At 51.9% G+C, this 13,255-nt stretch overlaps 1 protein-coding gene across 1 annotated transcript; it reads left to right on the top strand.

Annotated features, from left to right (window-relative positions):
• Window positions 1-4,702: 4,702 nt before the first annotated feature.
• On the top strand, window positions 4,703-10,914 carry LOC119101969 (40S ribosomal protein S27-like). Its single transcript, XM_037225376.1, is given in 6 exon segments — window positions 4,703-4,762; window positions 8,007-8,115; window positions 8,615-8,667; window positions 8,669-8,710; window positions 8,712-8,727; window positions 10,686-10,914. Coding segments are annotated over 6 exon segments (255 nt in total). The 5' UTR covers window positions 4,703-4,756; the 3' UTR covers window positions 10,715-10,914.
• Window positions 10,915-13,255: the final 2,341 nt, after the last annotated feature.

Here is a 13,255-nt window from a genome sequence, read left to right as displayed (position 1 = left end):
ACTTGCGATATGTTCATGGGCTCTCTTCATTGATCTAGGGCGCTCCCAATTCTCTGTCACTTGCTTAGGGTCCTGCACTATTGTCGGGGGCCCATCTGATGGCCTACTTGGGGACATCAGTCTTTCGGGGACCCTGCACGCTGGGTTTTGGGTACTTCTTCTCTGAACGGGGGGCCCTACGCTTTGAAGGGGAGGGGGGCTATCTGATAACCTGCTCTGGCACGTTCGATCGTTCGCGGGCCCTTTACATTGGACCTTGGCTTCGTGCTATTTGAATGGGCCTTACGCACTTGTCGGGGGCCCATCTGTTTGTCTCCTCGGCCGCACTGGATTGCTCGGCGCGCCCTGCACACTGGTTTTTGATGTTTGAATTTAGGACCCTCTGCTCTTATCGTGGCCATCTGATAACCTGTTCGGGTACACTCTATCTTTCGGGGGCCCCTCCGCACCGGGTTTGGGTACATCTTATTTGAATGGAGGTCCTTACGCTCCTGTCGGGGCCCCCTTCTGATAAGATGCTCGGGCCCATCCGATCGTGGGCGACCTCTACATGTGGTTTTGGGTACTTTCTTTTTGAATGGAGGGCCCCTCCGCGCTTTTCGAGGACCCTATCTGTAACCCGCCCTGGCGCACTCGAGTATTCCGGGCCCTCTACGTATGTCAGTGTGTCGTGTGTATTTTCATATTTGAACGGAATTGCCGTAAGCTCTTGCCGGCGCCCCATCTGTTAACCTGCTCGGGCACACTCGAATATCCGGGGGCCCTCCACATAGTGTCTTGGGTACTTCCTATCTGAATGGAGGGTCCTACATACTTGTCGGGGACGCCATCTGTTCGCCGCTTCGGTCACACTGAAATTGCCCAGGGGCCCTGCACATTGGGTCTTGGTGTTTGAATCTAGGCCCTTCAATCTTGTCTGGGCCACCTGATAGTCTGCTAAGGGTATGCTTTATCTTTCGGGGGCCGTCCCCAGGGGGGTTTTGGGTACGTTTTATTCGAATGGAGGGCCCTGCGTTCTTCTTTGGCCCCTTCTGATAAGCTGCTTGGGCACATTCTATCGTTTGTAGGGCCATTCACATGGGTTCGTCAGTGCTTTCCATTCGAATGGAGAGCCCTACGCTCTTGTTGGGGCCCTATTTGTTAACCTGCGCACACTCGATCATTCGAGGCTCTCTTCCATTGGGTTTTGGGTACTTCCTATTTGAAAAGAGGGTCCTATGCTCTTGACGGGGGCCCTATATGTTATCCTGCTCTAACGCACTGGATTATTCGGGGGTCCTCTGCACTGGGTCTTGAATGCTTCCTGTTTGAACGGAGGCACCCTACGCTCTCATTGGAAACCTTATCTGTTAGCCTGCTCGGGCACACTCGATCATTCGGGGGCCCTCTTCATTGGGTCCTGGGTACTTCCTTTTTAAATGGAGGGCTCTACGCTCTTGATGGGGGTCCCTATATGTTAATCTGCTCGGGAGCACTCGATCATTCAGAGCCCTACACATTGTGTCGTGAATATTTATTTTTGGATGGATGGCTCTATGTTCTTGGCGGGCCCATCTATTAAGCTGCTCGGGCCGGTGGCGGACGCAGGGGGGGGGGGGGAGGGGCACGGAACCATGCCCCATGGACCATGCCGAGGGGACCTAAAGGCTCCGAAGGGGCCCATAACCGGCCGAACGGACGAAGTTTCCTTACAACAAAAACAGAACAAAATTGGAAGCCTTTGCGCATGCAGACGACAAGAACAATTATTAGCAAAAGTAAGAGTTCATAAGCAGACCAAGTTCAGTTTTTGCTGATTGAGAAAGTGTTGCTTGGTGGAAATTTTGGAGGCTCATTACACGCTTGGTTTCTTGACCCTATATGTCCACTTGCCGGATCAGTCTGATCGCTAAGGAGCTTTCCACGTTGCCCTTTATCTCTTTGCATTTTCTCGAATGGCCCAATGTACTGGTGGGACGCTATCTGCGTCCATGCCTGCGCACTGTTGATCGATCAGGTTTTCCTTCGCGGGCTGTCCCAGTTCGCCCGAGAGGCTCTTTACGCCTTTGCCAGGCCCCATATGCCAGGGAACACTCAGTTGCTCAGGGGCCCTTCATTTAAGTCTCGGGCTCCTCCTATTCGCTTGGAGGGCCTAATGCTGTTGCTATGGCTTTTATAATGTAAGGCACGAAGACACTCGATGCTCAGGGGCCATCTACTTTGATCGAGGGCTGTGCTCCATTCAGTCTCATTTGCGGAGGACTCTTCACTCCTATCGAGGCTCGTAGTTGTTAACCCGCCCGTGCGCATCTTGATCACACGGGAGTTATTAATTCATGGTCTTGGATAATTCCCCTTCGCTCGGGGGTTCTGTCGCTCTGGCCGGTGCTTTATATGTCAGCCTGTCCGAGGCACTAACAGGTCGTTCATGGGCCCACCACGTTGGTCTTGGGTTCTTTTTGCTTCGCTCTGTGGACCCTATACTTGTTCACGGGAGCCACTTTATTGGCCTCTTGCGGCACCCATGATCACTCAGGTTTCGTCCCTATTGGCCTTGGTGCCTTCGCCTTAAAGCAGTGGCCGAATAGACGCTGATGTTTACGCGCAATTGCCGAACGTAATTTGACATGCCGCCGACGTCGCATGTGTCATTTTAATAGCTATTTAGCGTGTGACATCTATCATACTAGTGCATCACGTTCTTAACATATTCGAATGCTAGGATATGTTGTGCTCATTTCTAACAGAGGAAAAATCCTGCACTAGTCATCAGCCATCGGCCGATTACATGGCTGCTTGGCCGGCTTGCCCAGCCGGCTAGCCGTCAAAACATAAGCTAGGAATCAAGTCCATGCTTAGTTTTGACGGTTGTTAGCAGCTAACTCAAGCTTATTTTGCCTGTTATTCCGAAACACTTAACCCCAAAATCACAGCATTTAACATGATCTGTAGAAGGTGAATCAGTTCTACGTGTATGCGTGCGCTAGCACGCTTAGCTTATGAGGCCGTGGACAGTGAGATGGATTTCCGTATTTATGAAATAAAGGAAAAAGTAAATACATACATGCATATACACGCGCCTATATATATATATATATATATATATATATATATATATATATATATATATATATGTGTGTGTGTGTGTGTGTGTGTGTGTGTGTGTGTGTGTGTGTGTGTTATACGACTTGTCTTAAAATGTAATGACCAAAATGCAAGGATATTTTTTTGGAGGGGGGCCCCAAACTCCAGGGGGCCTCACAATATTCGCGTGGCCTCCCCTTGACGAAATCCTGGATACGCCCTGCAGCCAAGACTCGGTGTGGAGGTCCCCCCAATGACCCAATGTGTCCCAGCAGGTTACCAGAAGTGACTCGAACAGAGCACAAGGCCCTCCGTTCAAATAAGAAGTACCCAAAACCCAGTGCGGAGAGCCCCCGAAAGATGAAGTGCACCTGAGCAGGTTAACAGATCGGGCCCCGACAAGTGTGTAGGGCCCTCCATTAAAAAAGAAAGCACCCAAGACCCAACTTGGTGTGCCCCGAACGACCCGATGTGCCCAGGGAGATTAACACATGGGCGCTAGATAACAGCTGTATGGCCCTAAGCAAGTCACAGAGAATTGGTAACGCCCTAGATCAATGCTGAGGGCCCATGAGTATATCGCGAGTGTGTCGGAAGGTTAACCGAGACCGACGTAAAGGGCGCCTGGGCAACAGAGAATACCCCGGCAGGTTCAGATATGGGGCCCCAGTTATAGCGTGCATGGCTCTTCTGGCGAATGAAAAGAATCTGTGGAAGGCCCCTGACTAACAAGAGCGCTCCGGCACGCTGGCAGGTAGGGCCTAGCAAAAACGCAGGGCCTCCGAGCAAATGCTAAAAGTCAACGGCAAAGTGGAAGGCTGCTTAACGATGAGAATGACACTGCAAGTGGGCATACAGGTCCCTCGGAAACGACATGGGGCACCAGAACAGCGTCATGAGGCTGAACATTCCCAAATAAGAGCTTTTCGATCATTGAAGTTTTGCTTGTGTCCACTCGTGGGCCCTTTATTTTCGCTTGCGACTGTTGTTGGTCGCCTGCAAGTCCAAAAACGCCCAATTTTGTTGCTTTTGATGTTAAAAACTCCACGTGTTCGGCCAGCTATGAGTCCCTTCGAAACCAATGGGTCCCTTCGGGGCCCAAGGGTGGTATGGTCCCGTGCCCCCACCCATCTGGATCCGCCCCAGCCGTAGGCTCTCTTAAACAGAAAAACATGCCCTCCATGCATCAAAACTGGACCCCGTTCACTCAGGAATGTCTCCTGAATGCAAAAAAAAAAACACAAGCAAACAAGGCCCATAAGCAATGGAGACGACCCCTTAGCTGCAAGGATTCTGATGACCCGATCAGGTCCCCTGTTGTTCAAAAATGTGGCCGTGTCACTGACTGCCAGTGCATCGATTATTCGACTTGGCGCCCGGATCATTCCGCCAACGTTGTGCAATGCAAAGCGTATCGTGGTGTACATGTCGCGATGTTATAAGGACCGTCGACGAGCCTAACTGTCCTAGTCTTCTGGAATCATTGAGTGGTGGTGCGGCTTTCTGACTGAAATTTACCTATTTATAAAATCTGAATGTTTATTACAATTTCGGAGGGCTTAGGCCTGTAAGCACCTCTTTAGCGTTTTAGTGGTGACGATCATGAGGAGAGGTCTAACAAATATTATTTTCGTTTCAGGCACCGCTGCCGGAAAACGTTCTTTCCGGTCGCTGCGCACCAGCAGTCGTAAACATGCCGGTGAGTACTGCGAAATATGGTTAAAAAATGTGTGTTCCGGCGCCTGAATTGTGCTATTATTTATGTACTAGGCGTATCAGTATCACCGGCGTTGGTGCAGGTTAATGCGTGCCTTGGCTTTTCAGCGGTGGTTGTGTGAGGTCCGCTAAATGTGGAGAGTGTTTTGATGAGTTCGAGATGTGTTGGGTGGGCTATGCATAGTGGTATGCGATTAAGGGAATACACGTACATTGGCAGTGCAGGGAAGGGTCACGTTTTTAATTCTGCCAAATTAAGGTATGGATGCAGTGTCTTGAGTACTTGTTGGCAGTGAATAAAACGGAAGTATGTTGGGTGATAGAGATGCGATATTAACTGGCACGCATATATTTGCTGGTGGGACTGGCACCAAAATTCTCATGCTCCAGGGCTGTCATGAGGGCAAGCAGAAATTTGTGGTTGTGGCACAGCTTCATTGTGCCCAGTCAAGCATGTTATGATTGGTCCTGTTTGCACAAACATGCTCAATTTGAGGACTGTTTGAATAACTTGCTACAGGGATCATTGCTTCTGGGGAAGGAGCAATCCAGCTCGAGCTACTTGGAGTTTCGGCATGAGCATTATAGAGATGCTATTAATGTATGCTTGCCTCTTGCATTTTCACAGGTGCAACATGACCATTGTTATCAGTGCGCCCTGAAATATTCATAAACATGTTCCATTCCTGGGCTAGGGCAAAACCTATACTAGGCTTCCTAGCTTGTGGAGGTGGCTCAAGGCAAGGGAGAATAGAGGGTGAGGAAGATGATAACTTAAGCCTTTGTCTTTGTAATTTATTTTACCTTGTCTACATACTTGTGAAGACATGATGTTTATGAACTACCATTGTTTTTTTTTGCTGTATATTGTTTGAAAAAGGCTTCATGATAAAAATGTTAAACTAAAGCAATCTTTTTTTAGATTGATTGTTCTGTAATTTTGTGTATTGAAGCATTGGCAAGGCCAGAATTTTTTGGAGCTTTCCAGGCTTTGAGAAACTTGTTAAAAAAGGATGCAGAACTGCATTATTTTGTTATCCAACCAGCCTTATAACTTGTCAGTCAATATTCAGCATATCCTGACTTGAGTGATACTGATTATGTATGGTTTTGGTGGGGGCTATTACCAATGAGAAATGAGTAACTAAATTCATCCTTATTCATCTGGAATATCAGTGGGTGCATTATAGCCATGAGATCAGACTAGAGAAGATTCAGGTCTTTATACCAAAGGTAACCTCCATGATGTGCATTTGGATCCGTGGCTCGGCTCTGAATGTGCAGAAAGTGCTGGAGCATGGATTTGTGCTTTGACCTTAAAGTGTATTGCTGGCATGTTTGGTTTCTTATTCACCATAGTTTCATTATGCTCCAAAGTCTAAGCTTGATGTGTAGTTTCATGTAAGTGGAGGTTTATTTCTATGTATGTTTATGTCGATAGATGTGGCAGAGTGTCATACCTTTTTGCTTTGTGTTTTTATGGTTGCCCTGAAGCCATCATTCTTACCTTGGGTATTAGTGATGTATTTATGATGTTTGACCAGGCAAGTGCAATCATTAACAGCTTAGTTACATGTTTTAATTTATCTGCAGTGCTTCAAGTGTTGACTTTGTTGTTAATTGGAGTTAACAGGTGTGCCGACTGCGGTGGTCATTTGACACCCATAACAAGGCCTTAAGTGTGGCCAGCGGTGTGCTGGTGTTTATTTCACCTAATGAGCTCATAGATTTTAGCATGCAAAGTTTTACAATTAAAAAAATATAATGCAGCTGTGGTAAATGACCCATTACACAAATATAATGCCCCAAAGAAAACAATGGATTTTGGTATCATAGTTAACATGCTTGGGTGAAGGGGGTCAAATTAACCCCCAAAAGGTGTTTTCAGAATGGTTTCCGAACGGCGCGGTGCAGTGACGCCAAGTTTGGCATTGTAGACCATTGAATAGCAGATTGTTTGGCATACAAAATTGAGGTGCACCTGGTAAGGTCACTGACCTATGGCAGGTCCAAGGTCATAGTTTCAGCAGTCAATTTCTAGGGAATCCTTCAATTTTAGGTAACATTGGTGGGTTAGATGAAGCTATACATGTCTGTCATGCTTTTAAGGCATCACCACAAGTGTTGAATGAGCAAATTACATTGATCTAAGGTCAGTTACGAAGGTCAGAACAAGGTCAAAACTAACCTGCTTTATTATTCTAGGGCTTGCTGTATGTGATAGTATCTGGTGCTCATTTTGAATTCATTGATAGCAGGAACTGTATTATAATTACACATTGTCCATGGACTTTTTAGAGTTCCAAGCAGGCCATTGACCTAAAATGACTGAGGTCAATGTTTTGTTTTTAGAAACATGCTGCCTAGCATAATCTTTGTTGCTTATTCAAATGCAAAGCTCAGAGCAGTCTTGAATGATTTTGGTCATCACAGCCTTTAAAAGGTCAAAAAGGGTCACTGACCTTAACTGGGCATGTAGTCTTTTGCTTAGAAACAGTTATCTAGGTTCTGGGGGCACTTTGGAGACCAACCCAGAATTGGACCTTGTTTGACCCGGAGGTTATGACCTATGAATGTCAAACTTTGACCTTGGTGGGTTCACGTATACATCAACACACCCAGTGAATTTGGTGTTCTTATAGTTTCCGAGATCTGGGGGTCAAATTGGCCCCTCCCTCCACCCGAGCGAGGGGTATCTAGCCGGCCATCCAGGCGCGTTTTAAAGTATGCTTTAAATTACTGGTGTTGCAGTGCAAGTTACTGTCTTAGCACCAATATAGGGATTACAGTGATGTACCCTTCATGACTGGAATGAGGTGTTTTGATCTAAACAGCATAAGATAAATTATGTAATCAACAGGTTGAAGAAATCTCTGCAATGCAAGCATTGCCACACAACATTGTAAACCATCAGGCCAGTCTATAAAATTGGCTCTTAGTTTAGAGCAGTCAAATATCTCTTGGAGCATGAAAATAATTATGTGATGTTGAATTGTGACATTTTAATAGGAACAAGTTTGGATAATCACCAGCTCATGTAAGCATTGATGCATGCAATCATCAAAAGATATGAGGTTTAAGAAAACAAGCAAAAAAACTCAGCATGCATGCCTAGTACATACAGTATATCTCAGTAGTAAGTTTTTTCTAGGCATGATGGGGATTGATTCGTTTTGGCACTGGATTCTGTGAAATAGCTGATGCATGCATGTTTTTGTCTATTCTAGCTCGCTAAAGATTTGCTGCACCCCTCTGCGGAGGAGGAAAGGCGCAAGTGCAAGGTCAAGAGGCTTGTTCAGCACCCCAATTCCTATTTCATGGATGTCAAGTGCCCAGGTATGTATGCCAGTGCTGCAGACCACAGGCCATTTGTGGCCTGTCTAGGCAGGGCAGCTGCATATGCTCAGCAGCCCTGCCAAAATTACCCCCTGACTCACCTTTTTTGGGTGCATGGGGAGGCAGGAGTCTAACCAACTGAACCATCAAGATAGATGTTGTAGATGTGAAATTTTGTGCAAGCACATGGTTGATTGTGACCATCAAATGTATGTCCATTGAAGGCCATTCTCAGTAGTTCGCACACTGGGGAATCAAACTTTGTACCTTTAGTTTCCCAGGTGTGCATTGGCTATCACTGGGTGTCAAAAGTGCAGCGGTTAACATTTTTTACTTATAATTTGAGCAACATAATTTGCAGTCTTGGCAGCATCAGTCCCTCATTGGTCTTGTCTAATTCATACATGTCCACACCTTTTGACCCGTTGCCTCGTGGGTCGATCTCTGAGTCGGGTGTCGGCGACGTCGGGTCTCATTCTCTGCTGCGTGCTGCTGGCAGGGTGCTACAAGATCACGACAGTGTTCAGCCACGCCCAGACGGTGGTGCTGTGTGTGTGGCTGCTCGACCATCCTCTGCCAGCCCACCGGCGGACGTGGCGAAGCTCACCGAAGGTACGGGCGCCCTCCCACGGCCGGCCGCTGCCGGGCCCAGCTGCTGCAGTGTGCTGCAGTACCGGGCTGCCTTTGGGAGGCGGGAGGCGCGGCTGCTGCGGTGCCGGGCTGCCCTCGGGAGGCGGGAGGCGCGTGCTGCGGTGCCGGGCTGCCCTCGGGAGGCGTGTGCGGTGCCGGCTGCCCTCGTTGAGGCCTGCGGCTGCGGTGCCGGGCTGCCCTCGGGAGGCGGGAGGCGCGTGCTGCGGTGCCGGGCTGCCCTCGGGAGGCGGGAGGCGTGTGCTGGCGGTGCCGGGCTGCCCTCGGGAGGCGGGAGGCGTGTGCTGCGGTGCCGGGCTGCCCTCGGGAGGCGGGAGGCGCGTGCTGCGGTGCCGGGCTGCCCTCGGGAGGCGGGAGGCGCGTGCTGCGTGCCGGCTGCCCTCGGGAGCGGGTAGGCTGGTTCGCGTGCCGGTCTGCCCTCGGGAGGCGGGCCGCTGTGCCGGGCTGCCCTCGGGGGCGGGAGCGCGTGCTGCGGTGCCGGGCTGCCCTCGGGAGGCGGGAGCGTGTGCTGCGGTGCCGGTCTGCCCTCGGGAGGCGTGTGCCGCGGTGCCGGGCTGCCCTCGGGGGGCGGGAGGCGCGTGCTGCGGTGCCGGGCTGCCCTCGGGAGGCGGGAGGCGTGTGCTGCGGTGCCGGGCTGCCCTCGGGAGGCGGGAGGCGTGTGCTGCGGTGCCGGGCTGCCCTCGGGAGGCGTGTGCCGCGGTGCCGGGCTGCCCCCCGGGTGCGGGAGGCGCGTGACGCCGGTCGACCCTGCGATGGCTCCCTTGCTGCATGCGGAACGTCTCATACGTGTGACGGGTATGGAGACTGGTCTCATGTGGTTACGTGGATGTTGTCGGCTTGGTACTCCTAGCTCGTTTTTTTTCTTGTGGGATGATTTTCGAAGATTGGCGTCGGTGGAATGCAATTCAGATTACTGGCCGGAGGGTCTGGATTTTTCGAAAGGTTGTTTAAGTCGTAGAAACGGATCCTAGAAAACAATGTGATCTTGACTTCCCTGCATGAAGACTACCGCTGTGCCGGACCCACTGCTGGGACCAGTGCCGCATTGGAACTGGTCAGCCAGCTTACCTTCTAGGAATACGGCCAATGTGATGGAGTGTCGTGATGACAGACTATGCATCTTCATTTTCTCATTCCTCTTCCGGTTAAGTGAGGAGGGTTTGCTAGGAGAGTCCATGGAGAAGGTTTTTTACTGCAATGCGCCCGGTTCTGACCTTTTTCAAAGGCTGCAGCGGGCGTTCTGGATAACTCCAAATTAAATTTCACCCAGCCGAGGTTTATCAGATTGTCCCTCGAACCCGACAGAACTAGGGGTTGACACCGATGAGACGTTCTACCATCCGAAGTGTGGGTGCAGTTTGTTAGAGTGTGGGATATTTTACTTAAATGATTTGTTGCGTGCCGGGGCCAAGGCTGTCGAAAAAGCCCGTTTTGTCAAAGCACAGGCGGCTCTGTCGTTAGAATGACACTGGTGGTGCATGAGTTGCGCCACCAAGCCATCCATTCGGCGCCTGTGATCGTTTTTAATTGCAGTGCAACGACACTGCGCTTCTGAATGTGGTATCCATGGCAACACACTCCCTTAATGCTTTGTTGTTGGGAATGTAGTCCCGCAGCCTTAACATTGGCTTGGTTTTTGTTTGACCAACTGCCTCAACTTTGCTTCATTTGTTGCCGTGTTATCAGACACCTCCACTTGTCCTTTGGTGCAAATCAGATTCACGTAACGACCATGAATGCCCGCGTGATCCTTCACAGAGTAAACATGGTTTGTAACAAAGGACTCTTGCCATACCATCGCCTCATACCACCTAATTTGTATCGAACTACGTGAATGCCGTCAAATGTTACTTGGTCGACTTGCTCGCTATGCCATTGCAGTCATTTGCTTCAACTAATGCACTCCTCTCCTTCCGTTTCAGGTTGCTCGTTCCGGCGAAAGCCAGTTTAAGCTTACACTATGATTGAATAAAGTGCGGTGCACGCGAAAGGGACTTTTGATCCTCATATCTGTGCGACATCAGTGAACGGAAAGGACGACTTGAACTGGATGAAGCGTTTCCGCGCACACAAGTGACCCGTGCGCATTATCTTAACCACCATTTTCGTTGGCGTTGGTTGGGGATACGAAATAAAGATCAATACTACACCCGCTTGCGGATTGCTTTTGCGCGCATTTGTATGGCCTTCGTCTCCAGACTGTGTGGTCGATCTTCAGGCGTTACGCTTCAAAGCGATTTATAGAGCGGGCAAATCTTCCTGTTCTCGATGAAGTTGACGTGGTTTAGGAGCGGTTCGACGTGTCCCGAAGACCAAGTCACGGGGTCGATCGGAAGAGAGCAGGCATATCGGCCGCAATATCACCAGCCATTGGCGGTCAGGGCACACCATACCTTTTCTCCGGCGAACTCCGGCGTGTCGGCCAGAGCATGCGGCAACCGCCAAAGCGTTCCATACATTCCAGCCGATTGCTTCTCAAGGCGGCGGGAAAGGCCAGCAGTGTACGGATAGTGCAGTGGTTAACAAGCTTCAAGGCGGTGAAGAAGACCAGTAGGGTAAGGATAGTGCAGTGGTTAACGAGCCCGCGTTAAGCACTGCGCGTTTGGGGAACTGGAGGCACGGTGTTCGATTTCTCACGGTGCCCGCTGCTTCGCTACCAAGGTGGCGGCGGGCAACGCCATATGGCCTCCGCAGCTGAGTGCGTCGTAACCCTCCCAACGACAACGACGGGGAAGACCAGGAGAGCCCAAAAGCGGTGCGAGCACACCGCGCTCCCACCAACGTCTGCTGCGGCGGGAGCTGGGGAGATCCGCGGCCGCTCCTCCCACACGACTGCTGCGGCAGGGGCTGTTGGGCGATCCGCGGCCGCTCCTCCTCCCACACGTACTGCTGCGGCAGGGGTGGGGCGACTCGCGGCCCCTCCCACCACGCGACTGCTGCCCGGGCAGGAGCTGGAGTGGTCGCGGCGCTCTCACTACATGACTGCTGCGGCAGGAGCTGGGGCGGACCCGTGTCCACTCTCACCACACGACTGCTGCGGCAGGAGCTGGGGCGATCCGCGGCCGCTCCTCCCACACCACTGCTGCGGCGGGAGCTGGGACGGTTCCGCAGGCCGCTCCTCCCACACGACTGCTGCGGCGGGAGCTGGGGCGATCCGCGGCCGCTCCCTACCACACGACTGCTGCGGCGGGAGCTGGGGCGATCTGCGGCCGCTCCTCCCACACGACTGCTGCGGCGGGAGCTGGGACGGTCCGCGGCCGCTCCTCCCACACGATTGCTGCGGCGGGAGCTGGGACGGTCCGCGGCCGCTTCTCCCACACGACTGCTGCGGCAGGAGCTGGGACGGTCCGCGGCCGCTCCTCCCACACGATTGCTGCGGCGGGAGCTGGGACGGTCCGCGGCCGCTTCTCCCACACGACTGCTGCGGCAGGAGCTGGGACGGTCCGCGGCTGCTCCTCCCACACGACTGCTGCGGCCGCTGCTCGTGGCGCCGGGGCGGCTCACTAAGCGCGGGGTAAGCTGCGTCGCGAATGAGAATGTGAAGGTACTCGGCCGCATGGACGGCAAGGCACAGTTGAGATATCCGTATCCATGTTTGCACAAACACCATCGACCTCGCCGTAGTCGGGCGCGGGCGCCCGGGAACGGCCCTTCTGCGGGCGCGGGCAGGGGCCGTCCCACGCAGTCCTGTGAGGTGATGGAGACTGGTGAAGGTGAGTCGAGCCCACAACGGGTACCCTGTTTGGTGACCGTGGCTTACAGGACTCGACGGAAAGGTTTATAGGTTTGACAAATTTCTAAATGTTAGAATTCGCGTCGGCAGAATGTAGTGGCGGTCGTAACAGACGGGGTTACGACCGCCACTGGATGGTGGCAGTGATCGTCAGCGCTTAACGCTGTCGGGTGACCTTGAGAAGTAACGTTTGCGCTTGCTCCACGCCTGGTTCCTAGGCATCTCCGGAATGCAGGATCAAGCGGCGGCTGGCCGGGGTTGTTTTGATCCAGACCAGCGGCATCACTAGGACCAGGCTTGTCAGGCTGCAGCCAGCGGTCTGTTATTGTTTTGATCCAGACTGGTGGCATCACTAGGACTAGGCTCGTCGGGCAGCAGCCAGCGGCCTGTTATTGCTTTGATCCAGACTGGTGGCATCACTAGGACTAGGCTCGTCGGGCAGCAGCCAGCGGCCTGTTATTGCTTTGATCCAGACTGGTGGCATCACTAGGACTAGGTCGTCGGGCAGCAGCCAGCGGCCTGTTATGTGTTTGATCCAGACTGGTGGCATCACTAGGACTAGGCTCGTCGGGCAGCAGCCAACGGCCTGTTATTGCTTTGATCCAGACTGGTGGCATCACTAGGACTAGTTCGTCGGGCAAGCAGCCAGCGGCCTGGTTATTGCTTTGATCCAGACTGGTGGCATCACTAGGACTAGGCTCGTCAGGCAGCAGCCGGCGGCCTGTTATTGTTTTGATCCAGACTGGTGGCATCACTAGG

Source organism: Pollicipes pollicipes, unplaced genomic scaffold, assembly GCF_011947565.3.
Source record: "Pollicipes pollicipes isolate AB1234 unplaced genomic scaffold, Ppol_2.1 Scaffold_520;HRSCAF=587_pilon_pilon_pilon, whole genome shotgun sequence".
In the NCBI taxonomy this organism is placed as follows: domain Eukaryota; kingdom Metazoa; phylum Arthropoda; class Thecostraca; order Pollicipedomorpha; family Pollicipedidae; genus Pollicipes; species Pollicipes pollicipes.
The sequence above is the reverse complement of the archived record's forward strand: the minus strand, read 5'-3'. Positions and strand labels throughout refer to the sequence as shown.